This window comes from Lithobates pipiens, unplaced genomic scaffold (assembly GCF_037356315.1).
Source record: "Lithobates pipiens isolate NorthernLeopardFrog02 unplaced genomic scaffold, aLitPip1_a1.2 Scaffold_28, whole genome shotgun sequence".
Lineage (NCBI taxonomy): Eukaryota > Metazoa > Chordata > Amphibia > Anura > Ranidae > Lithobates > Lithobates pipiens.
The window spans coordinates 174,572,035-174,598,004 of record NW_027507789.1 but is presented as its reverse complement, the minus strand read 5'-3'; the positions used below and the strand labels follow the sequence as shown (position 1 = coordinate 174,598,004).

Genomic DNA, 25,970 nt, shown 5'->3' with positions numbered 1-25,970 from the left:
CCCCCCCTGTTCGGTTCGCACCAGAACCTGTGAACTTTAGAACCCTATTAAAGTCTATGGGACTCGAACGTTCACAATCTAAAGTGCTAATTTTAAAGGATAATATGCAAGTTACTGTCCTAAAAAGTGTTTGGGGACCTGGGTCCTGCCCCAGGGGACATGGATCAATGCAAAAAAAAGTTTTAAAAACGGCCGGTTTTTTCAGGAGCAGTGATTTTAATAATGATTAAAGTGAAACAATAAAAGTGTAATATTCCTTTAAATTTCATACCTGGGGGGTGTCTATAGTATGCCTGTGAAGGGGCGCATGTTTCCCGTGCTTAGAACTGTCCCTGCACAAAGTGTCATTTTGCAAGGAAAAAAAGTCTTTTAAAATCACTTTCCATTGTCGGCTCTCGTAATACAGAGAACACTCAATGAGTGTTTTCTGTATTAGCTGACAATTCATTCATTGATAAAAAAATGTAAAATGAAAAAGCGTGGGGGTTCCCCTAAATTCAATTACCAGGCCCTTCAGGTCTGGTATTGATATTAAGGGGAACCCCGTGTCAAATAAAAAAAAAAATTTGACGTGGGGGTCCCCCTAAATATCCATACCAGACCCTTCAGGTCTGGTATGGATATTAAGGGGAATCCCGCATCAAATTTTTAAAAAAATTTGACGTGGGGGTCCCCCTAAAAATCCATACCAGACCCTTTATCCGAGCATGCAACCTGGCAGGCTGCAGGAAAAGAGGGGGGGGTGAGAGAGCACCCCCCCGAACCGTACCAGGCCACATGCCCTCAACATTGGGAGGATGCTTTGGGGGTCTGTGACCCCTCAAAGCACCATGTCCCCATGTTGATGTGGAGAAGGGCCTCATCCCCACAACCCTGAGCGGTGGTTGTGGGGGTCTGCAGGCAGGGGGCTTATCAGAATCTGGAAGCCCCCTTTAACAAGGGGACCCCCAGATCCCGCCCCCCCCTGTTTGAAATGGTAAGGGGGTACAAAAGTACCCCTATCATTTCACAAAGAAAGTGTAAAAATGGTTAAATAAGACAAACACACTTTTGAAAAATTCCTTTATTAAAAATAAAAAAAATAAAAAAAAAATTCCAGCGGTGCTAATCCACTCTTGCTATCCAGCGACGGGTCTCCGGGGTCCAGCGATGGATGATCATATCCAGCGACGGGGGATCTCTCAGTCCAGCGCTGTCCATACCTCCTTCTTCTGTCTCCACTGCGGAGACACTGCAGAGAGCCGAGCGCTGACATTTCTTATATTGGGAGGGCGGGGCGGGGCCATGCTTCTCCTCGGTCCATGGTTCCTTTTCCCGAATAGATTATATTTTCCTGGAGCATTCATTTTTAAGGGCACTTAAGAAGGCTGAAATAAAGATAAGAACTGTTTCAGATCACGCTCCTGTGTTGATCCAGTTGGAGATCGGGGGGGACCATGGACCGAGGTTGAATTGGAGACTGAATGAATCTCTACTACAGGATAAAGATACAGCAGAAAGGATTGAGCAGGAGATTATACAATTTTTTAGTCTGAATGATATACCGGAAACATCTAGCCCTGTATTATGGGAAGCGCACAAGGCAGTCATAAGAGGCGTATTAATAGGGATTGGCGCAGGGAAAAAGAGAGAGAGGGAGAAGAAGAAATCCCTATTATACGAGGAAATTCAGAGATTGGAACAGTTGGGGAGACCATGGGGGCTTCGGGACACCCAAGACTTAATAACAAAAAAACGTGAGTTAGAGGATTGCTTAGAGCAGAATAGGAGATCGATCTATCATATTCTGGGAAGAGAAAGGTACCAATGGGGGAATAAATCAGGTAAATGGCTGGCTAGGAGGGTGAAGGAAAAAAAAATAGAACTTTCATCCCAAAAGTAAGAAATGCTGCGGGGGACTTACAAAATATGCCAGATGATATTGTTAACACATTCTTCACATATTATCAGGGCCTGTATAATATCGGGCAACAGGATAAGGTTGAGAATCAAGTAGAGGAGGGAATAAAGGAATACTTAAATCGGTTAGATATCCCCAGGGCCAAGCAATTAGAAATGGAAGCATTAGAAGCCCCAATAACAAGGGCGGAGGTTGAGAGGGCGATCAAAAATACAGCTAAAGGAGGGTGCCCGGGGCCCGATGGTTTCCCGATCTCATACTACAAACAATTCCAAAAACAGCTAGTCCCAAAATTATGCGACTATTTTAATGCAGTGGGGAAGGGTGAAGAATTTCGCGAAGAAACACTTCGGACACATGTGGTCCTGATCTTAAAAGAGGGTAAGGACCCGGCGGCAGTAGAAAGCTATAGGCCAATTTCTTTATTAAATTCAGATATTAAATTGTTTGCAAAAATTATTGCAGAGAGATTGGGACCACATGTGCCAGAATGGATATTGCAGGACCAGGTTGGATTTATCGAGGGGAGAGAGGGTCGGGATAACACACTAAAGACCATTATGCTATGCCAAGAAGCGGTAAGACGGGGTACCCCTGCGGTACTCATGTCAATAGATGCGGAAAAGGCATTTGACCGAGTGGGGTGGAGGTTCTTGTTTGAAGTCCTGGAAAGGTATGGAGTGGGGGACCGTATGAGGGGTTGGGTAGATGCCCTTTACACCCACCCTAAAGCTAGAATAAGAATAAATGGGGCCCTGTCCTGCCCCCTCGAGTTGTTCAATGGGACAAGACAGGGCTGCCCGTTATCCCCATTATTATTTATATTGACGCTTGAACCCCTGTTGAGGGCCATCAGGATGAATCCAAACATTCATGGGATATGGGCCGCTGAGAGGGAATTCAAGGTCGCAGCGTTTGCCGACGACCTTTTGCTCTACATTTCCAACCCCGGGTCTTCCATACCAGCAATAATGGAAGAACTATCAAATTATGGGAAGGTCTCTAACTTTAAGGTTAATATATCTAAATCCGAAATTTTGAATTTGAATATTTCAATAACAGAGCAGAGCCGCCTTCAGTCTAAATTCCCCTTCAGATGGTGTGGGAGGGAATTGGTCTATTTGGGAATAAGGCTGACAGCAGAGGTGAGTGATCTGTTCGAGGCCAATTACATACCCTTATTAAATAAAATTAAACAACATTTGGAAAGGTGTCAATATAAAGCTCTATCATGGACAGGTAGAATAAACGTAGTTAAAATGTTTATTTTACCAATTTTCACCTATACATGCCAAATGATCCCAATAGTGTTACCACAGGTTTATCTAAATAAATTAAAAATTTTGATTAATAGATTTATATGGAAAAAAAAAGCGGCGAGGGTGGCTCGGAATACCCTGATTAGAAGTAAAGAAAGGGGAGGGCTGGCAATGCCGGATCTCCAAAAGTATTATGAGGCCATAGCAATCTCTCGAATACCGGACTGGATTTATAATAAAAAGGGTAAGGACTGGGCTGAATTAGAAATTAAGTTAAGTAGAAGGGAATTAGGGGAAATAGTATGGATACCTGCAAAACACAGAGAATTAGGCCCTAACACAAGCACACTCACAAAAAATTTATTTCAGATATGGGACACAATAAACAAGCGACACAACTGGGAACACAACTCACCATTAATGCCACTACTGGATACTAAATTTTTTATCCCAGGTCAAGAGGAATATTTATATTATAGTAGTTGGGTTAAGAAAGATAACATTAAAGTACAGGAGGTGATGGAAGGTAATAGGATGTGCACATACGAAGAAATTATAGGGAAATGGGGACATAAACCATTAGACAAATGGAGATATTTTCAATTATATTATTTCATTCAGTCTTTACCACAGCCACTACGGGGTATGGAACAACTTAGACCGTTGGAGAAGCTATTAGTGAACCGTCAGTGCCTTCAAAAAAGAATCTCAAAATTTTATAAAATTCTAATAGAAAGAATAGAGCAAAATTACCCCCCCTATCTAGAAAAATGGGAAAGCGAAATCGGGTCCTTAGGTAACGATGGCCATAGAAATAGGATAATTAGACGAACCTATTCGGTTACCGTAGATTCGCAAACACGAGAGATGTCATATAAACTTTTAACAAGATGGTACATAACCCCACAACAAGGAAATAAAATATGTAGTGCGACCCCCCGGCTATGCTGGAGAGGCTGCATGGGGGAGGGGTCTTTTGCCCACATATGGTGGTTGTGCCCTAAGATACAGATATTTTGGGATAAAGTAATAGAAACTATTTTTGAAATAACAGGGGAAAGGATTAGGAGGGATCCATGGGTATGTTTGTTTCATGATATAGAAAAAGGAGAGAAGGAGTATGGGTATTCCTTGATACCCTCTTTATTAAATGCTGCTAAATCATTGATACCGCTTAGATGGAAAAGATCTGACCCTCCCTCAATGAGGGAGTGGGCAGATAGACTAGAAAAGATTCGAATCATAGAAGAGTCAATGTACAAACTGGATAACTTGGAGGAAAGGTACCAGAATAAATGGCGTCTTTGGGTATTGTTTGGTAAAACTGAAAGTTATTTGAAGATGGTGGAATGCTAGTCAAAAGGAGTCCCATGGAGTAGGATCGAGTGAGAGAGGGGTGGGAAGGGGGGGGGGGGGAGGGAAAAGGAAGATAACCTGTATAAGAAATGATGTTGTATTTATTATGCGAAATGGTTTATATATGAATTGTGGTTTTTTGTAAATTTTGGAAAATCTTATAAATAAAGAATTAAAAAAAAAAAAAAAAAAAAAAAAAAAAAAAAATAAGACAAACACACTTTTGAAAAATTCCTTTATTAAAGCTAAAAAAACTAAAAAAAAGATTCCAGCAGTGCTAATCCACTCTTGCTATCCAGCGACGGATCTCCGCAGGTTTCCGTTACATCAGAGGGGGCGGGGTCACCCATATGTCATTAGGGAATCCCTGGCTTCCCTCACCAGCGTCAGAGGGGGCAGGGTCAGGTGATGGGTGGCCCCGCCCTCCTAATATAAGAAACGTCAGAGCTGGGATCCCCGCAGTGTCTCCGCAGTGGAGACAGAAGACGGATGTATGGACAGCGCTGGACTGAGAGATCCCCCGTCGCTGGATCAAATCAGCCATCGATGGACCCCGTAGATCCGTCGCTGGATAGCAAGAGTGGATTAGCACCGCTGGAATCTTTTTTTTATTTTTAATAAAGGAATTTTTCAAAAGTGTGTTTGTCTTATTTAACCATTTTTACACTTTCTTCGTGAAATGGTAGGGGTACTTTTGTACCCCCTTACCATTTGAAACAGGGGGGGGCGGGATATGGGGGTCCCTTGTTAAAGGGGGCTTCCAGATTCTGATAAGCCCCCCACCCGCAGACCCCCACAACCACCGGCCAGGGTTGTGGGGATGAGGCCCTTCTCCACATCAACATGGGGACATGGTGCTTTGAGGGCTCACAGACCCCCAAAGCATCCTCCCAATGTTGAGGGCATGTGGCCTGGTACGGTTCAGGAGAGGGAGGGCCGCTCTCTCGTCCCCCCCTCTTTTCCTGCGGCCTGCCAGGTTGTGTGCTCGGATAAAGGGTCTGGTATGGATTTTTAGGGGGACCCCCACGTCAATTTTTTAAAAAAATTTGATGCGGGGTTCCTCTTAATATCCATACCAGATTCAGGTCTGGTATGGATATTTAGGGGGACCCCCACGTCAATTTTTTTAAAATTTGACACGGGCTTCCCCTTAATATCCATACCAGACCTGAAGGGCCTGGTAATTGAATTTAGGGGAACCCTGCACTTTTTTTTTTTTAACTTTTAATTTTTTTATCAATGAATGAATTGTCAGCTAATACAGAGAACACTCATTGAGTGTTCTCTATATTACGAGAGCAGACAATGGAAAGTGATTTTAAAAGACTTTTTTTCCTTGCAAAATGACACTTTGTGCAGGGACAGTTCTAAGCACGGGAAACATGCGCCCCTTCACAGGCATACTATAGACACCCCCCAGGTACGAAATTTAAAGGAATATTACACTTTTATTGTTTCACTTTAATCATTATTAAAATCACTGCTCCTGAAAAAACTGACGTTTTTAGAACTTTTTTTTGCATTGATCCATGTCCCCTGGGGCAGGACCCAGGTCCCCAAACACTTTTTAGGACAGTAACTTGCATATTAGCCTTTAAAATTAGAACTTTAGATTTCTCCCATAGACTTGTATAGGGTGTTCCGGCTTTTCGAATTTGCCGCAAACAGCCCAAATTGTTCACTGTTCGCTGAACAGGCGAACAGGCAATGTTCGAGTCGAAGCTCATCCCTATTCAGTATTACTAATCTGTTACTGAAATAATCCCTACCTATTTTTATCATTTTTATTCACTGTTTTTATAATAAGGCACAAAGAGTTGAGGAACTGGGATTTTAAAGGTACACCATATACACAAACAGACAACAATGTAAAAAAGCAATATATAAATCATTTATTAAACATAAACAAGATAAAAGTAAGCACCACAGTTACAGTCAACATTCTGGGTATAACACACATCTCAACCCTAACTGCCCAGAGAACTGGGGTCACATACAGGTTTATTCTCTTGTCCTATTTCACCAAGTCGGCTTCATCCGGAAAAGGATGAGAATATCCAATAGACATAAAATGACAAGATATGCAAAGCCTTAGGTGTGTAGAAGGAAAAAGGAAGAGAAAAGCATAACAATTCATTAACAACAATTCAAATATTAAATACAATGAATGTACAAATATGGCCTACAGCAGGGATATGCAATTAGCGGACCTCCACCTGTTGCAAAACTACAAGTCCCATCATGCCTCTGCCTCTGGATGTCATGCTTGTGGCTCTCAGAGTCTTGCTATGCTTCATGGGACTTGTAGTTCTGCAACAGCTGGAGGTCCGCTAATCACATATCCCTGGCCTACAGCAATATAAAAAAAAAAGGGGGGGGGGGCCTGCAATATGTATAATACAACATCAATATGAGAATTAGATTGGGCATAAAGTGAGCCCAGAACCCTAGGACAATTCCTAAACGGACTATACTCACCAAAGGCCCATATCTTGATTGACAACCACACATAATCTCAATTAGCAGACCTGACCTTGCTCACATTTGGCACCCAATGTGGGGCTACGCATACTACATGCACATATGTCTTCTTACTGATTGGCTCCTGCATGATGCTTCAGCTCCTGATTGGTGGATTTCCTGATAAGGGGCGTTTATGGCAACCAGACGTGCAAATGCTCCAGCTATCATGAAAAAGAATTCCGACTACCATTATACTGGAGACTGATACCTGCCAGCTTTTGGGCTTGCCCTCTGTCGTTTGGGCACCTGGGGGGAATTCCAAACTCTTTGCCTGACTGTTTTTTTCTTGTTGGTATACAATTATTATGGATGTGACATAAAGGCAATTTATTACTCTACTCTCTCGCTGTGCTGTAAATAAAAGGGAGGAGGGCTCTGCACACGCACACACAGTCTGGATAGAAAGAAGAGACACAGACAAGATACAACATATAATCCTTTCTTGTTCATGGACTCTTTCCTCTAAATGTATGCTGTCTACACTTTGTTCCAAACTGTTACCTGTAATTGTGATGATGTCAATTTGGAAATTTTGTAAGGAACAGATCTGCAACCACCAAGCCCTCATTCTGTACACAGGTATGGAAAATGCATTCATAGAGTCCATGCTAGGTGCATGGGGGACCCCGATCCATTACTGGGAGTGAGGTGGTAGTGATACACTGGACAGGTGGAGAGGCCATTGGCTCTGTATGTCCCTCCTAAATGCAAAAGTAACCATGGTGATGCTTAATAAATCAAAATAGTTTTCTAGAGTTTGTTCATGTTTTTCATCTGCTGGGTCAAAAAACTGGCTTAAAGTGGTTGTAAACCCTCCCCCACAACTTTGTCCCATGTAAATCAGCATAAAAAACCCTAATAAACGCTGCTTGTAGATATCCCTTACTTGCTTAGTATTGTTGTAATCCTTGTTGTTCTGTAGAATGAAGTCACTGAGCATGCCCAGATCTCCCCTGATTTACGGCACACTCTCTATGTGTTTATCTATCTGTTATCAGGACTTGCTACGGCACACAGCACTGAACTCTGCTAATCACTCAGAGCTTCCTCCTACACACCATGTGACCATGTCACCTCACATACAGTCTAAACTTGGCCATTACTGCAGTCTTATCAGCTGAAGCTGATAAGTCTAACAAAGGCAAACATTAGACATCGGCATAAGTGAATACTATGAAATAAACAAGTAAGCTATGAACAAGGAAACAGGGTTGCCAAAGAAACGTTGGATTGAGAAGGAGGCTTGGTTAACAGTACAGGAAGTGCTCAATATAAGGGCAGAAATTCACTCCAGTGTGGACTCAGAAAACAATACTTAAGATGGCGCTGCCTAACCCCTGGAAACAAGTTTTTTAAAGTTTCTTTAAACAGTAAGTAATATGCGATTTGGGCTGGATTACAGTGGCTATCGTCTGATAATCACTAATTATAATGGACTAAATGAAAAGAAGTATCAGCGGGGGAGAGTTTACTTCCTCTTTAAGTAAAGGTACTCCATGTGTATGGTAGTGCTCCTTTTCAAAGTGCCTAGTGTAGCCCAGAAGAACCTACCCCGGGGTAGACTTCTCATGCGACCCTTGCTTGACACCCAATGAAAGGGAAACATGGAGGATATGACAACTACCCTGTCACCCTGACCTGCCCCTACTCACAGGCTGGGGCAGGAATGTGACCTAACTGTAGTGCATATCTATAGTAGAGAAAAATGACCAACCTGGCCTTGTCTCACAGGGCTTTGTAAATCCAAAATGGCTTTGCCAAATCACAAATCCTATGGCAGATAAAATCAGCCATAGACCTACAGTAACTGGGTATTTCATTGTTTGCAGGGGTTTAATGTTAACATAAAATTATTTTATATTAAAAGTACAATAAATGTAAAAATATATTTAAAAAAATATTTAACAGATATAAGACAAAAACAAGTTGATCTGATTCTTAACAATATCCTCCCCTGGATGGACATTTCTAGAGCCAAATGCTGTGGTCATGTCCCAAGCATCTATCATCCCAACATTAAGTCCACTGAAGATGTCCTTTACTAAGAGGTACTGAATATACCCATGAAAGTCACTGAATCGCTCTACATTAGGGTTAATCTCCCTGGTGTTCTCAGACTTTATGACAACTTTTGTATGTGGACTTCGTAAAAATAGGCTCTTTATGGCCCTTTGTATGTTGAGAAGCCTTTTGATGAACAGAGGAAAAGGAAATGGCCGGAAGTGCTGTCCTACAGTTACCACAACAATTGTGTTGGAGCCGCCAGCAACCTGGTCAAGTTCATTGGCAATGTAAGCATGATCTTTGACATTGTAGAATCTCGAAATTACAAATGGATGTCCATGTTTCTTCGACTGAATGTAGATGTTGTTTTGTAAGTCAAATGCAACACAATAAATACCAGGATTGTGGGTGTTAAAAAATTTCAAATCTGTTAAAAAAGATCAAAAAACAAATGGTTATATATTTTAAAAAGCAGATTTTTTATTGGTCCTTTTTTTACAGATTTGGCAAAAATCCACCAAAAATTACATAATTATTGATTTATTGTTAAGCAAAAGACTAGTTTCCAAACTTTTTGTGAGAAAACTTATCAAATCACTGTATAAAACCTCAACAAGAACAATAATAATTTAAAGTAAAAAAAAAAGCAGTTCATTCAAAATAAAAATAGCATTCAATTCAATAAATACTTTCTGTAGGAGAAAGTCCAGAGAGTGAAAGCAAGGTGAATATAAGGGTGTTATATAATAAACCTTGTTGGTAAGCATGCCTTTTTTTTAAGGTTGCAGTTTTTTATTGTGTTATTTCATTGATGTATTAGTATCCAGTTATGTGTTAAATTATATTTCTCTGCGAGTTTAGGGCCAATGTTGACAAAAGTTCTCTTTAACCACTTCCCGACCAGCGCACGACGATATACGTCGACAGAATGGCACGGGCAGGCATATTGGCGTACAGGTACGTCCAATATTCGATGCCGCCCTGCCATCGGGAACGCGCCGCCGCCGGCGCGCTCCCACGCTGGTCGGGACCCCCGTGAGTCCGGTCGCGGGACCCGCGGACTCGATCGCCGCGGGCATCCCCGCGATCGTCTCACGGAGCAGCCGAATGGAGGAAATGCTGTGTAAACAACATTTTTCCATTCTGCCTAGCAACTAGTGACGCTGATCTCTGCTCCATGTGATTGGAGCAGAGATCAGTGTACACTAAATGAAAGCCCAACCCCCCCACAGTTAGTAACACACCCCTAGGAACACTTAACCCCTACACTGCCACCCACTGGTTAACCCTTTCACTGCCAGTGTCATTTACACAGGAATCACTGCATTTATATAGCAGTGATTACTGTATAAATGACAATGGTCCCAAAAATGTGTCAAAAATGTCTGATGGGTCCCCGACAATGTCGCAGTCACAATAAAAATCGCAGATCGCCGCCATTACTAGTAAAAAAAAAATAATAAAAAATTATTAATAAAAATGCTATAAAACTATCCCTATTTTGTAAACGCTATAACTTTTGCGCAAACCAATCAATAACCGCTTATTGCGATTTTTTTTACCAAAAATATGTAGAAGAATACGTATCGGGCCAAAATTGAGGGAAAAAAATGTTTTTTTATATATTTTTGGGGGATATTTATTATAACAAAAAGTAAAAAATAATGCGTTTTTTTCGAAATTGTCGCTCTATTTTTGTTTATAGCGCAAAAAATAAAAACCGCAGGAGTGATCAAATACCACCAAAAGAAAGCTCTATTTGTGGGAAAAAAAGGACGTCAATTTTGTTTGGGAGCCACGTCGCACGACCGCGCAATTGTCAGTTAAAGCGACGCAGTGCCGAATCGCAAAAAGTGGTCTGGTCTTTGACCAGCAAATTGGTCCGGTCTGAAAGTGGTTAATAAAATGGCACTTTATACATTGACACATCGTGTAACTCTGTCTAAACAGACTTGACACCATTCACAGGCAGCTTAACGCTATAATAAAGCACTGAAGTTAAATCCAACACAATTTTACTTGACATAACTGCAGTAAAGAAGATGTTTTCTTTTGAAGTGTAAGAAGGAAATTACTTTTCTAAAACCTGTTCTGTAAAGGAGCAACAGGTAGGGTCAAGCTAAGACTAAACTAAACAGCATTAAGTAGGAGGGAAGGAAAAAACAGGAGGGGAGGGTAGAGGGAGATACCAAATCACATAAGTAAACAAGTTGCAGTGAACTAAACCAACCCCTAGATGGCAGCCCACTACAAAACAATAACCACTTGATACAGTTAAATGTAACCACTGAAAAAATATGAACAGAACAAGTAATTATTTCTGGTTTTTCTCCCTGCGCAAGTCGATAGGACTAAAAAAGCTGCTTGGTGCAAGTCATAGGCAATTCAAAAGGAGGTCAGCTGCAGTTAATTGCACCTTCTCAATAAACTCTAAATGATCCCATAAGCATCTCAAACTGATGTCCAAAGCATGCTGCATTTGCCCATCAATAAAAATATCATAAACTATGTTAAGAAAAAGCAGCTAACACTAGAGTCCCAATACACCAACTCAAAAACTAAAATACAAAAAGAGTGCAGTGCTAAAACATATTAAACCAAATAACCATTAAATATTGACTTGGCCAATCCCCAGACGACGTCCCTTCATGACAAAACGCGTAGGGTGGAGCCAGTGACGCTGACGTCATCACGCTGCACTCGAGATTGTCCGGCTACAGGAATACAGCAGGGAGTGAGTGGTGACGCCCCAATTTTTATCTCTGATGTTACATGCCATTCTAAAGCCTGTGTTTGTAAGTGTAATTTTATCTATTTTTATTAAAAAATCATTTTGAACGATTACACTATGGAGGCACTTTTTGTTCTTTCCTTATGAGCGGCATAGTTATGCTACCTGCATTGAGCTTATGAGCAGTTTAGAGGAACCTTAAGGTTCTGGGGACACCTGCGAAGTTTCCCTGCGCTTGGAGAGACCATTGTTTTGTGGTCATGTGGAGTCGGTAAGGGTTACCTTTACTCACCGGTTGGGATTAAGGAGTTTCTGCTTCACATCTATTTGAGACTGGACTATCTTTATACACTTGTTGCATGGACTTTAATTGTTTATCACTAATATTGAATATTGTTTTATTTAATGATTACTTGATTTAATATTTATTTATTACTTTCATTAGAGTAAGCACTCTTTTCACTTTATTTTTTTGGTGGTTGCTTGCCTTAGTTTTACCCATTAAGGCTCTTTTCACCACTACTGGGAAATTGTATGCATTTATTTATTTATTTGTTTATTTATGAATTTGGTGATTGTTTGCCTTAGTTTTATCCACTAAGATTCGTTTCACTACTACTGTAAAATTGTATGAATTTTATTATTTATTTATTTATGATTTTTTTTCATCTTAATATATGATCTATTCTTGTTAGATAGGTATCTATATTATTAATTCATATTAATTAATTTATTTATTTCAATATTTAATGGTTATTTGGTTTAATATTTATTAGCGCTGTACTCTTTTTGTATTTGCTCATCAGTGCCTGTTGTGGGTGTGTGTCTTGTCATTGTACACTAATTAGACTAGTACTAACCTCCAAATATAAATGAATAAAGATTTTTAACGATGTATCCTGTTTGAAGTGGTAATATGTGAAGTCTTGTGAATAGTGGTTTGCAGAGCAAGTAGAGTAGGCACAATGAGAGATGCTCAGTACTATAAACAGGTAGGCTGTCTTTCTCAAGGTGCAAAAAAAAAAATACCCTTATGTTGCGTACACACGGTCGGAATTTCATCCAGCAAAGGACCGATGAGAGCTTTTTGTCGGAAAATGCAACCGCGTGTATGCTCCATCGGAATTTTGCTGGCCGAAATTCCACCAGCAAAAGACTGAGAGCAGGTTTTCAATTTTTGAGACAGAAAAAAGTTCTTTTGGAAATTCTGATCGTGTGTATGCAATTCCAACACGCAAAAACCCATGCATGCTCAGATTCAACTACGAGATGGAAGCTACTAGCTACTGGCAATGGATACAATAAGGTTTACTCTTAAATGGAGTAAGCATTCACGTTAATTAAGCACATTTTTCAATCTCAAATTTACAGAAAAACACGGGATAGTGCTTTCTCTTTCCTTTTGTTGATAAGGGGTTAGTAATTAAGAATAATCTAAAAAAATAAATAAAAAAAAGTCAGAAATCAGCATAAGGATCACTATGGCAGTTAAATCCAATCAGGGTCCAAATCTTGTGGACTGTGTCACCTGTGTAGCATTTCCAAAATACACCCCTTTTTAACTGATGAAACCACCAAGCAACTCATTCACTTGTAACTTCCTTCTCATAGTCCTACTTTTCCATAAGCTATCCCCCCTTCAGTCCATCATGAATACTGCCGCCAGATTAACCTACCTTACCAGTGTCTGTCACCCATCTCTGCCGATCCATCCACTGACTTCCTATCCCCAACAAATAACATTCAAAATACTAACAACAATATCCAGAACTCTGCCCCAAGCTACTGTACATCAATAATTTGGTCTCAATATATCACCCAAATTGTCCTCTCCCCTTCTCCCAAGACCTCCTGCTCTCTAGCTCCCTTGTTTCCTCCTGCAATGCTGACCTTAAGCAATTCACATCTTTAGAAAGTGGCCAATGGAAAACTGCATATTTTTCAAATAAGTTTCCACTAAAAAAAATCATATACTTGAAAGTATCACTAAACTAAAAAAAAAAATATGTTAGACAATTGTCCAGCTATCAGCGGGTGGTTTAGAATCATTCCGATTGTGGCGCACATGTGCATCAACTGCCCCGCAAAAGAGGTCCAGGATGCATGAATAGGGCAGCCATGGTATGTTTGACACTGCTGTCTTCTTTTTTTCTTTACACAGCTTTCTGTTTTTCCCTGGCTCTAGTGCCTGTAAGATCAAAGCAGTAAGGGAGCAGCTCTGATGCCATGTACACACGATCGGACTTTCTGGCAAAAAAAGTCAGATGGAATCTTTTCATCAGATATTCCGATCATGTGTAGGCCTCATCGGACTTTTTTTTTTTTTAATTCTGACGGGCCTAGAAATATAACATGTTTTAAATCTTTCCGACGGAATCAATGCCTATCGAGAAAACCGGTGTCTGTATGCTGTTCCGACGGACCAAAAATGACGCATGGGCAGCTATTGGCTACTGGCTATTGAACTTCCTTTTTATAGTCCCATCATGTTGTACATCACCACGTTCTAGATGATTGGACTTTGGTGTGATTGTGTGTAGGCAAGACTGTTTCAGCCAAACTCCGTTGGAACTCCGTCAGAAAAACCGTAAGCCCTTGTACACATGGTCAGAGATTCCGACAGAATCGGACCGTATTGTCGGATAATTCGACTATGTGTGGTCTCCATCGGACTGTTTCCGTTGGAATATCCGAGGGACCAAGTTTTCCAACTTGTCTATAAAATTTTCCGACAACATGCTTCCGATCGGACATACTCCGATCATGTGTAGCCTACTACGACGGACAAAGTGCCACGCATGCTCAGATCAAATTCCTAGACCAAAGCTATTGGCTACTAGCCTGAACATAGTCCCATCGTAATGAAATAACGTCATCACGTTATGTACAATCGGATTTTCCGACAACTTTGTCCGACTGTGTGTATGTAACAGTTTCGGACAAAATCCGTCGGACAAAATCCAACGGATTTGGTTGTCAGAATGTCCGACCGCGTGTACAAGGGCTTAGAGTTTATTCTGGCAGAAAAAATGGTCGTGTGTGCGTGGCATTACTCTTCCTCTAGGCACCACTCTCACCCCCATTATGATTGTCCTGGACCTGGTACTTGCTGGGTGTGTGTAGGTTGGGCCCTGTTGCAGACTACTCTGTGCGAAGTTTGTTTCACTCCAGGGAGTAAAAAGGATGAGAACCAATCGTAGTCGTTCCCCTCAAGTATTCAAGACACTTTGTAAAAAGCGGGCTGCCATGCCCAGCCACAGCGGCAGCTAATTTGCCTCAAAGAACCTGTAATTATGGAGTATAGCCTACTCAGATTAATTGCCCTTCTCTAGATACTTTCTGGGATTAAGAGGTGCAATGATGCAATATATGTGGGGTTCAACTTCTCCCTTTGGTGAAAGCTGTTAAAGATGTCCTAAAATGGTAGTTTCCTGTGGAATCCCCAGTAAAACAACAGAAATATTTCAGGCCCCTTACAAACAAGCGCTGCAGCTTTCTATTGCTGTTGGAGCTTAAGGATGTCATTTTGGAGGAATGGAGTAGGACCGAAAAAGAAAATATTGTTCCAAAGCATAAAGGCAAAGCTTTATTTCTTCAGGAATAAGGATATTCAGCATATAGAGTTGGCTCCCTTATTTAATGCTGCTCTCTTGACATTAGTCAGACACATAACACTGCCTTGAAGAGGTGAGCACTATAACAGACAGCCCCCCTTCCATTTTTACACCAAAGAACATATTTCTTGTCCCTTTGGACTTCAACCCATTTTCAATATTTTCTATATTTTTAACTGTTAGAAATTTTGTATATAGCCCTACAGAACAGAGAGTTCACAGTCCACAGCTGATTATCCTGATAGTCGATTTTGGAGATAGCATGTGGTCATAATTGCCTCCCTCCCTGTATGTGGTTGGAATATCTGCATCAAACAGCATGGTTCTTCCTTTTTCATATAGAGTACAGTTCATTCTTTCTTCAACCCTCTTTTGTTCTGGGCTGTATCGTACAATAGTTTGAAATATTATGCCATTGTTTCTAAGAATCACCTGCGTGTTATCACCTGTATATTCAGTTCCATTGTCTGTGCGCAATGAACTCAGCATTTTGCCAAATTTGTTGCTTACTGCAGCCAACTACTTATTTCTTAAAGCAAATCTTTGCGATCCAATGGAAAAACTGACTCCAGGAAAGAAAAGGTATTTTCTCACTTTTATAAATGATTACTCCAAGTATACTTCACTATATCTGTTACACAACAAAAGAGAAATACCAGAGAAACATAGAGTAATCATTTATAAAACGGAGAAAATCTCTTTTCTTTCCTGGAGTCAGTTTTTCCATTGGATCGCAAAGATTTGCTTTAAGAAATAAGTCCAGAGGTTTCTTAGCTATGCTGTTACTCTGCTTTGGAAAGGCGGCTTCTTTCCAAATATTGGCGAAAGGCCCTGCATCAAGAATCTGGGATGTTTTCTTTTGAGGTCACACCTGCCCAGACATGCCTTGTAAGAGTCTGGTTTCTTCTTTATTGGCATAATTCATAATTGGGTGGCCTCAACTCGGATGCCTGGATCTTCAGAACAGTTTCCGCAGGACCTGCCCAGTGTTTAAATGGTCCGTCAGGTTTGTGCCACCAGAGTTGCCCTGCCCCAGTGACAGAAGAAGCATTTTCCTGTCTTATATCAAGTGTTATGTGTAGAGCAAGGGGCAGTGGTGCCAGTCCCAGCAGAAGAGAGGTTTCAGGGCATGTATTCTCCACTTTTCATGGTCAGCAAGAAGTCGGGAGGTTTAAGGCCCATTATTGATCTGACTAAACAGTTTCATGCTAAAAGAAAAATTAAAGATGAAAACATTGTATTCCAGGCATTTCAGCCAAGTGACTGTCTCATCTCAATCGTTTTAACCACTTAAGGACCGAGCTTCTTTCTGAAATTTGTTGTTTACAAGTTAAAAACAGTTGTCTTTGCTAGAAAATTACTTAGAACCCCCAAACATTATACATTTGCAATACTTTCTGTCACACCGTATTTGTGCAGGGGTCGTACAAGTGCACTTTTTGGGGAAAAAAAAGAAAAAATTTTAAATGAAAAAATAAGAAAACAGTAAAGTTAGCCCAATTTTTTTTTATATTGTGAAAGATAATGTTATGCCGAGTAAATTGATACCCAGCATGTCAGCCTTTAAAACTGCGCCCGCTCATGGAATGGTGACAAACTTTTACCCTTACCCTAGGTGACGTTTAAAAAATTCTACAGGTTGCATGTTTTAAGTTACAGAAGGCTAGAATTATTGCTCTCACTTTACCGATCACGGCGATATCTCACATGTGTGGTTTGAACAACGTTTTCATATGCGAGCACTACTCACGTATGCATTTGCTTCTGCACACTTTTATTTTTTATTTTTACACTGTTTAAAAAAAAATCGCTTTTATTCCTATTACAAGGAATCTAAACATACCTTAGAAAATATAGTAATAGTAATAGAAAAAAGCATGACAGGACCTCTTAAATATGAGATCTGGGGTCAAAAAGTCCTCAGATCTCATTTAGACTAAAATGCAATAAAAAAATTGTCATTTAAAAAATTATTTTAAAAAATGTCCCTTTAAGAGCTGTGGGCGGAAGTGACATTTGACGTTGCTTCCGCCCAGCAATTGTATGGAGATGGGTGGGGGTCATCTTCCCCTCACTTGTCTCCATTCCCAGCTAGCATCAGGACGCGATCGTCTCCACCTCTGCCGACGGCTCTGGTAAGCGGCAGAGGGCACCGGATCGCGGCGGGAGGGGGGGCCCTCTCCCACTGCTGATAAAAGTGATCTTGCGGTGAATCCACCACAGAGACCACTTTTATCTTGTAGCGGATCACCCGCTGAAGAAGGGAATACCTTCAAATAGCGTAGACGTAAAGCAGGCCGTCCATTAAAGAATGTTTATTTTCATGTTCCCATACTAAAGCCTTGGTGAGAGTTTCTCCAGTTTTTGGTTGGGCAAGAGGATTGGCACTTCACGTTTCCCCAACTTCCACCTCTCTAGTTCTATTTGGGTATTACTGGTGGTTGTGACTCTCATCAGAAAAAGACTTCAGAAAAAACTGAGAACTTCTAAGTGGGCTTGTTGTCAGCTTCTAGTGCTAGATTTGACTACTACCAGTCCATCTTGAATAAGTCCACCAAGACAGCATTCCTCATGGCTATTAACTCAGTCAAGAGGGTTTCTGAGCCTGGGGGCATTTGGAAACGTTTTAATATCTTTTTATAAATTATATAGGGCAGTGATAGTGAACCTATGGCACGCGTGCCATAGCTGGCACGCAGAGCCTATTCTGTTGGCACTCGAGCAAAGTTGCCAGCTTCCATAAGGTGGCTTAAGTAACAGTATTATGGCACCAGTGACACCAGGATAGAAGGGGTGGAAATCCCCCAGCTAGGCAGTCACTTGCACTGGCAGTGCCGGCATGGAGGAGCAGGCTTGCTTCATCGCATCAGTGTGATCGATCTGCGGGCGATTTACTTAAATCTCTCCTTGCATGCTCTGAGAGCAGCCCAGTGGAAAGGACTTACATTGAGTATCTGCTGCTGTAAGCAGCGCCACAATGCCTCTGTAAACAAGAGGAACAGAAGAGTGACTCCTCCCTTCCTGTATTTTGAGAGGCAATAAGAGAGCGGCTGCCTGTGCAGGGGCTCGGGTCCTGAAGCATGACCATGTAGAGCACTGTAGACAGGTAGTGCACTGCTATGGGAGTGAAGCCAGAGGTCACTGCTATAGGGCAAAGGGAGAGGGGGGGGCAGAGGGCACTAGTGTGTGTGTGTGTGTGTGTGTGTGTGTGTGTGTGTGTGTGTGTGTGTGTGTGTGTGTGTGGGGCGGGGGGGGGATGTGAAGGGGCAGAGGACACTGCTATGGGCAGGGCCACCCCCATAGCAGTGTCTTCTATCAGACTACCACCCTTCACATCACTCCCCCCAAACCATGCATTCTAAACACAATGCAATTCTGATCCCTGCATTCTGAACACAACACACTCCTGATTCCTGCATTCTGAGCAAAAGCACAAAAAGGTTTTGGGCATAATCATAGGTTTTTGGTCCCTTGGTGTTGGGCAAACAGTTTGGGCCTGAGCAAATGTTCTAGGGCCCTAATTAGATCAAGCCTGCTTTGCCAATTAGGTCACAGAGCACTGTCAGAGCCCTGATTGAACAAAGTGATGATTACTTTGTCATGGCTCAGTGCTTATAGTGCTTATAGTCTCAACCCACACTTTTGCAGTTGAGATAGTTGAGATAGATAGAGCAGTGCACATTTTGCTACTAGTGAGTTGATTCAAAAATCAATTGGTCTTTGGGTGTTGGTGGTGTCTTCACCCTGTAACCTTCTAGAGGTACTCTTGATGAATTTGCCTTGCTGTAAAAAATAGCAATTTGACACCCCTGTCACACAGTTGTGGAAAAATATTTTGGGTGTTGGTGGTGACTTCACCCCATATCCTTCTAGAGGTACTCTTGAATCAACTCACTAGTAGCAAAATGTGCCCTGCTCAATCTATCTCAACTATCTCAACTGCAAAAGTGTGGGTTGAGACTATAAGCACTATAAGCACTGAGCCATGACAAAGTAATCATCACTTTGTTCAATCAGGGCTCTGACAGTGCTCTGTGACCCTACAGAACAAACAGTGCACTCTCCACATGGGCTTATCTGCTGCTTAATTGCAGACAGGAAACCAACTTTATTATCAGAGAAAAGACATAACTTTTACCATAGATGCAGCTACAAACGTATAAACAATACCATCTACTGGCTGATGTAGTTGTTTTACAAAATACATGAACAATGTATTCCAACACTTTGGCAGCTTCCTGCGGCATAAAGGACATCTAAGGAGGTGATTTGTAAGGTGATATTCTTGGTTATACATCATTACATTTATGGCTTACTACTACATGATGCCAGCTTTGTTATCTTCAGTTAAATTTGGCCTTAAAATGTCATCAGCTAATACAGTGATTCTCAACCAGGGTTCCGTGGAACCCTAGGGTTCCTCCAAAGGTTGCTAGGGGTTCCTTCAGCATTGGGCAATTTCTGCCTCTCAGATAAGTTCCCACTGACATCATGGATCTTTTTAGCTATCTGTAAGAAGGTAATTCTTCCCAATGACAACAAGTATAAGGACCATTCTTCCCACTGACCATCACACTATTGTATCATGAGTTATAGATTTCTTATTTTTAGCAGGGGTTTCCTGAGTCCGGAGAACTATTTCAAGGGTTCCTCTGTGTTGAAAAGGTTGAGAAAGGCTGAGCTAATAGTTGCAATTAAAGGCTTTTTTGTTTATGTAGCGCCCTGCTCCTGAAGAGCAGACACTTGTTCTTTTTCAAGTTTAATTGTCTGAAGCTGTAGTTTGGCTCAGACTAATTTCTCTAAAAGTTCTGGTTTCTGTACCAGTTCAGCTGGGTTGCATTGATTCCCACCTGACCATAGGTGTCGCTTTCACCATCTGTGGGTGTGGAACAGCAGCAGGCTGGATGCATTGAATGCCACCTCTTGCTTGGAAATGGTTCAGTGGGCGTGGTTTCCCTGCTGTGCATTTTGGGAGAGGGTATTTAAAGGTACCGACGCCATTTTTTTGGGTTCGTTTTCCATGGTCCATGATCTCAACCCCAGGGTCCTCCTGGCCTGGGATCTGTGTTGCATGGTCTTGCACCTTGGGGCCAGCTGGCCCGAGGCCTCGCAACTGAGAGTGTAGGCCCAGGAATGTCTTGGGGCCTGCTGATCCAGGGGTGATCCTGTGCTGTCTCGCCTGCGGGGAGAAGCCAAGAAAGCTGGCGGATCCAGGGGAGGACTTTTCCGGTGGAGGACCGAGCGCAAGGCTGATGTCTCTGGAGGAGCCTGGAAACTCAGTTTGAGGATGCAACCCGGATCAATATCCTTACAGTATCGCCGGGTCGGCTGAAAGAATCTGGTACTGTATAGTAGTCCTTCCTAAAAACTATCAAAAATCTCTAAGTTCAGTTAACAAGTCTGTGGCAGAGACTTTGTTGTGCATCTACTCTCAAAACCACTAAGTTTAAATAATAAGTCTGTGGCAGAGACTTTGTTTAGCATCTCATCAGCTGCTAGGTCAAGTGAGAGGGACCTATCCGGTGACTACTGGATCCAGTCTGTGGAGCTGTTTGTCCTTTGGATCTGACTAAAACCTTTAACCCGTAATTTCCAGGTGCCTGAACTCCCCCTTATCCTCTAACCATCTATTGAAGGACTGTGTCTTGTGTCTTTCTTTGGTGTTATCCCTAAATAAATCTTCAAAAAGGACCACGTGTCTGATCTATCAACATTTGGGCTACTTTCCACGGGAACCTCCTAAGATAAAGAGGCGAGCAGGTGAGGTAACGGTAAGCCTGAATATAACCAGCAGCTCCTTCGGGGGTTAGTGCTATATTTAGTATTCCAAACCTTGTTTTTGGCTAGCTTTTCCCCTAAACATATGCTGACACAGAGTCAGTCAGCTGATGTGGTGGCATCAGTTTCCTTTTTCCCTTTGTTTCATCTGGTGATCCTGCCAGTAAGTATTTTATTTTTTAACCTCCCTTAGCAGACCAAGCTGTCAGACAAATTAGCAGTTAGAGAGTTGAGACAAACAATCAGTTTAACACAGGCAGGAGTGCTTAGAATGGCCTTTATTCTGATACGACAACTAAAATCGAAAGGAATCAATTGCCTTCATAAGTCACCAAATTTGTAAATAGAGTCCACCTGTGTGTAATTTAATCTCAGTATAAATATGGTTGTTCTGTGAAGCCCTCAGGGGTTTGTTAGAGAACCTTAGTGAACAATTAGCATCATGAAGGCCAAGGAACACACCAGACAGGTCAGGGATAAAGCTGAGGAGAAGTTTAAAGCAGGGTTAGGTAAAAAAGGTATAAAATAAATCCCAAGCTTTGAACATCTCACAGAGCACTGTTAAATCCATCATCTGAAAATGGAAAGTGTATGGCACAACTGCAAACCTACCACGACATGGCCGTCCACCTAAACTGACAGGCCAGGCAAGGAGAACATTAATTAGAAAAGCAGCTAAGAGGCCCATGGTAACGGTGGAGGAGCTGAAAAAATCCACAGCTCAGGTGGGAGAATCTGTCCACAGGACAACTATTAGTCGTGCACCCCACACAAATCTGGCCTTTATGAAAGAGTGGCAAGAAGAAAGCCATTGTTGAAAGAAAGCCATAAGACGTCCCATTTGTAGTTTGTAGCCTGTGGGGGACACAGCAAACATGTGGAAGAAAGTAGCCAGAGCTACAATGGAATGGTTTAGATCAAAGCATATTCATGTGTTAGAATGGCCCAGTCAAAGTCCAGACTGAAATCTAATTGAGAATCTGTGGCAAGAATTGAAAATAGCTGTTCACAGACGCTCTCCATCCAATCTAACAGAGCTTGAGCTATTTTGTAAAGAAGAATGGGCAAAAATGTCACTCTAGATGTGCAAATCCGGTGAAGAGATACCCAAAAAGGCTTGCAACTGTAATTGCAGGGAAAGGTGGATCTACAAAGTATTGACTCAGGGGGCTGAATACAAATGCACGCCACACTTTTCACATATTTATTTGTAAAAAATGTTGAAAACAATTTATCATTTTCTTTCCACTTTACAATTATGTGCCACTTTGTGTTGGTCTATCACATTTAATCCCAATAAAATACATTTAGGTTTTTGGTTGTAACATGACAAAATATGGAATATTTCAAGGAGTATGAATACTTTTTCAAGGCACTGTATATATGTATATATATATATATATATATATATATATATATATATATATATATATATATATATACACACACACACACACACTGTGTGTGTATGTATGTTATGTATGTGTGTATATATTTTTATATATATTATATACATATATACACACACACACACACACACACAGACACACAGTATGTGTATATATATATATATATATATATATATATATATATATATATATATATATACCGTATTTATCAGCGCATAACGCACACTTTTTTCCCCTTAAAATCAGGAGAAAATCGTGGGTGCATGTTATACGCCGATCTCCCACCGATTGCAAGCCTCTCGACCGTTCTCGGAGGCTTTCAGCTGCTTTCAGCCGTTCTCAACAGCTTTCGGCCAATCTTGGTGGCTTTCGGCTGCTCTCGCAGTCCGAAAAGCCGGCAAGAGCGGCTGAAAGCCGTCAAGAACGCCCGAGAGCTGCCGAGCACAGGACACAGGACATCCGTATCTCGGCGGTGCCATTGCAGAAATTATGGGGTCATACGCTGTGCTTAGTGTTCCATGGTGTCAGAGCCCACCCCAACTTAAACACCCTGATGCGCACAACCATTGTGGTGTGGAGCTGAGCCAGGGCAATATACCGGGCCCCGGGCACTATTTCTCCTCACATGCCCCTGTGGGGCAATCCTAACCTTTCTCACTTCAGTGGCATTCCGGATCCACAAATATGGGCTAATAGAGGAATAGTGGGCCTAAAGCATTTAATAACGGAGGGCAAACTGAGGACATTCCCAGAACTTAAAACTAAATACAACCTGCCAAACAGGATGCTCTTTCGGTTCCTACAGGTGAGGCATGCCTTTCAACATCAATTTCCTGGTGCTGTCACCCTTGAGTCAGATCCAGTTGAGAGACTGCTAACCACTAAGGTCCTAATCGCTCCCCGATCTACTTCCACTTGTCAGCCTCTCTACCCACTAAGCTGTATAAAATGTATGCAAAGTGGAAAAGGGACATATCATCCCTTGAAGAGGAAGACTGGGAGTCCTGTGTCTCCTCGTATGTCTCAAAAATGATCTCAGCTAGGGACCGTTTCATACAGCTAAAATTCTTGCACCGGGCTTATTATACACCGTAGAGATTGGCAGCCATTTATAGGGACAGATCCCCAAACTGCGCTAGATGTGGAGGTGCAGAAGCCTCCTTCTTACACATGACCTGGTCATGCCTCACGCTGCAAGGGTTCTGGGAACAGGTCCCAGCTGATTGTCAATCAGACAGCTAAAAATCTCTCTCCCACTGCAGCCAGAAATCTTGCTGTTAAATGTGATTGGTGACCCCACTGTTGGGAAATACCAGAAATTGTTCATGGCGTTTGCCACCTATTATTCCCGGAGTGAGGTTTTGTTGAAATAGAGGTCCGAGCTCCCGCCCACCATCACCACCTGGAGAAATACCCTGAATGCTGTTTTACCACTGTAAAAAATAACATATGTCAATAGAAATTGCCCGAATAAGTTCGACAAGATATGGTCCTCCTGGATAGACTCTTGGGTATCCTTGTCACTGGAGTTGTCTCCCCCTGACCCAGATGCAGACTCTTAATCCAGTGGTGTGGATCAGGAATTGGGAGCTAGTGGAGTATGTCCCCCCCTTCTGCCCCCCCTCCCCATTTCTCCTCTCCCCTCCCCTTTTCTCCTCATACTCCCCCTCTTCTTGGATCCTGCCCTCTCTCCCTATCCTTCCCTGGTGACCCCCCCCCCCCTTTTTTTTTCTCCCCTTATGTTATGCAGAACAATTCAGGATATACGAACTCTGGTTCCAAATACGCACTTATTGACTATGAACATTATATGTAACCGTGAATTTTGCAGCTATATATGTATTGATATTTTACTCTAACTGGCAATGTACTGCAAGCTGACCTGTATGTACTGAACATGAATAAAGTTCACTTTTGTTTAAATGTAAGTTTTTTTCCTTAAACTTCCCTCCTAAAAGTTTTTTTCCCTTAAAATTCCCTCCTAAACTTGGGGTGCGTATTATATGCCGATAAATACGGTATATATATCTATATCTAGATATATATATATATATCTAGATATATATATATATATATATATATATATATATATATATACACACACGCACGCATACATATATACATAAAAAATCTTTATCCCAAAAAGAAAAAAAAATGCTGTTGCTGTAATTGATTGAAGAGTATTAATTGGACATCTAGTGCACATAGCACTACCCTTTCCCTATATTGATAATGTTGCTGTCCAAAGGTGTCTCCTCCATCCAGAGTAGCGACACCCTAATTTTATAGTCTGCGCATCCAGCTTTTGTCGGCTGCAAAATTGGAATCGGCTGTCAAAAGCACCATAATAACAATCCAAAAAACGGCAGATCGTTCGTCGGATGAAATTTGACTTCCAATTTTCCTTTTGTGTGTACAGGCCTTTAGACAGGAGATGTGCTACTGGCCAGATCCCCAGGTAGAAATAATGGAATAAACACTAAAAAAGAAAACTAACACAGCCAGCACATTTAAGCATTGGTAAGCTGCAATATTTTTCATGTTTGATTTGGGGTTAAATACAGCATTAGGGTAAACTTACTTTTCATGACTTTTGGGAAGAAATCTATCCATTGGCGAATTGTTGAATCACCCATCAAGTATATCATTTTTCCAGCCAAACATTTATTGGCATTTAACAAGGGCTCAAAGGAAGAAAGGTTGCAATGTGAGGGGAACCATTGGTTCTTCAAGAAGTAGCCACTAGGGAAGGGAAGAGAGGTCCCAATTTGGCATTTTGATGTCACATTCATAGAGGTTTCTGAAAAAAAATTGTGTTAACATAATACTTTTTTTTTTAAATCCAAAATCACCCACGCTATATACTCCACCCACACCCAATGGTGTTGCAATTACCCCTCTCAGACAGCAGCTGTTAAAAAGATGCCCAAGCACCCTTAGTGTATACTGAAATATATTCATAGTGCTATCTATAATAAAATCATACTTAATACATATGGAAGCATTGTTATGTAAAGCTTGAGTATAGAAGAATAGTATACTAACAGAAACTTGGATCAGTACTTAAGGGAGTAGGTGGGGGCTATACAGGCTTTGGGTGGAATAGGAGGGGTTTTAGTAATATAATAGCTCAGTCAAGGCCGGAGACCGTTTACCTGCATACTGTACATATGATATTGTATAAAGTGAGTGCAATGTTTTATATTCATTCTGAATAAAAATGTTGCTACACCATGATGGAATTCCCCCCTATGTCCACATATATGGTTGAGGAGTCCCATCTAGAATTGTATAATATGGATGGAAGAACACAAGGATGTGTAGCCAGGTCCTGGCAGTGGCTAACTTTGCCTGTGTCATTGTGGAACATTCTCTAACATCAGCTGCAGTGAGCCT

The 25,970-nt window shown here is 41.5% G+C and overlaps 1 protein-coding gene across 3 annotated transcripts in view; it reads right to left on the bottom strand.

Moving 5' to 3' along the window:
- LOC143935836 (NXPE family member 4-like) overlaps positions 1-25,970 on the bottom strand; it is a 190,060-nt gene that overhangs the window by 112,026 nt on the left and 52,064 nt on the right. Inside the window, exons 5-6 of one of the 3 annotated variants that reach the window (XM_077459954.1) lie at positions 25,156-25,374; positions 6,385-9,469 (exon numbers count right to left, since the gene is read on the bottom strand). The exons of 1 other annotated variant lie outside the window; for it this stretch is intronic. In XM_077459954.1, the coding sequence (XP_077316080.1) occupies positions 8,940-9,469; positions 25,156-25,374 (749 nt within the window). In that variant the 3' untranslated portion in view covers positions 6,385-8,939. Of the gene's footprint in view, positions 1-6,384; positions 9,470-25,155; positions 25,375-25,970 lie in introns of those variants that run through there. One more of the 3 variants, XM_077459956.1, reaches the window with a different exon arrangement.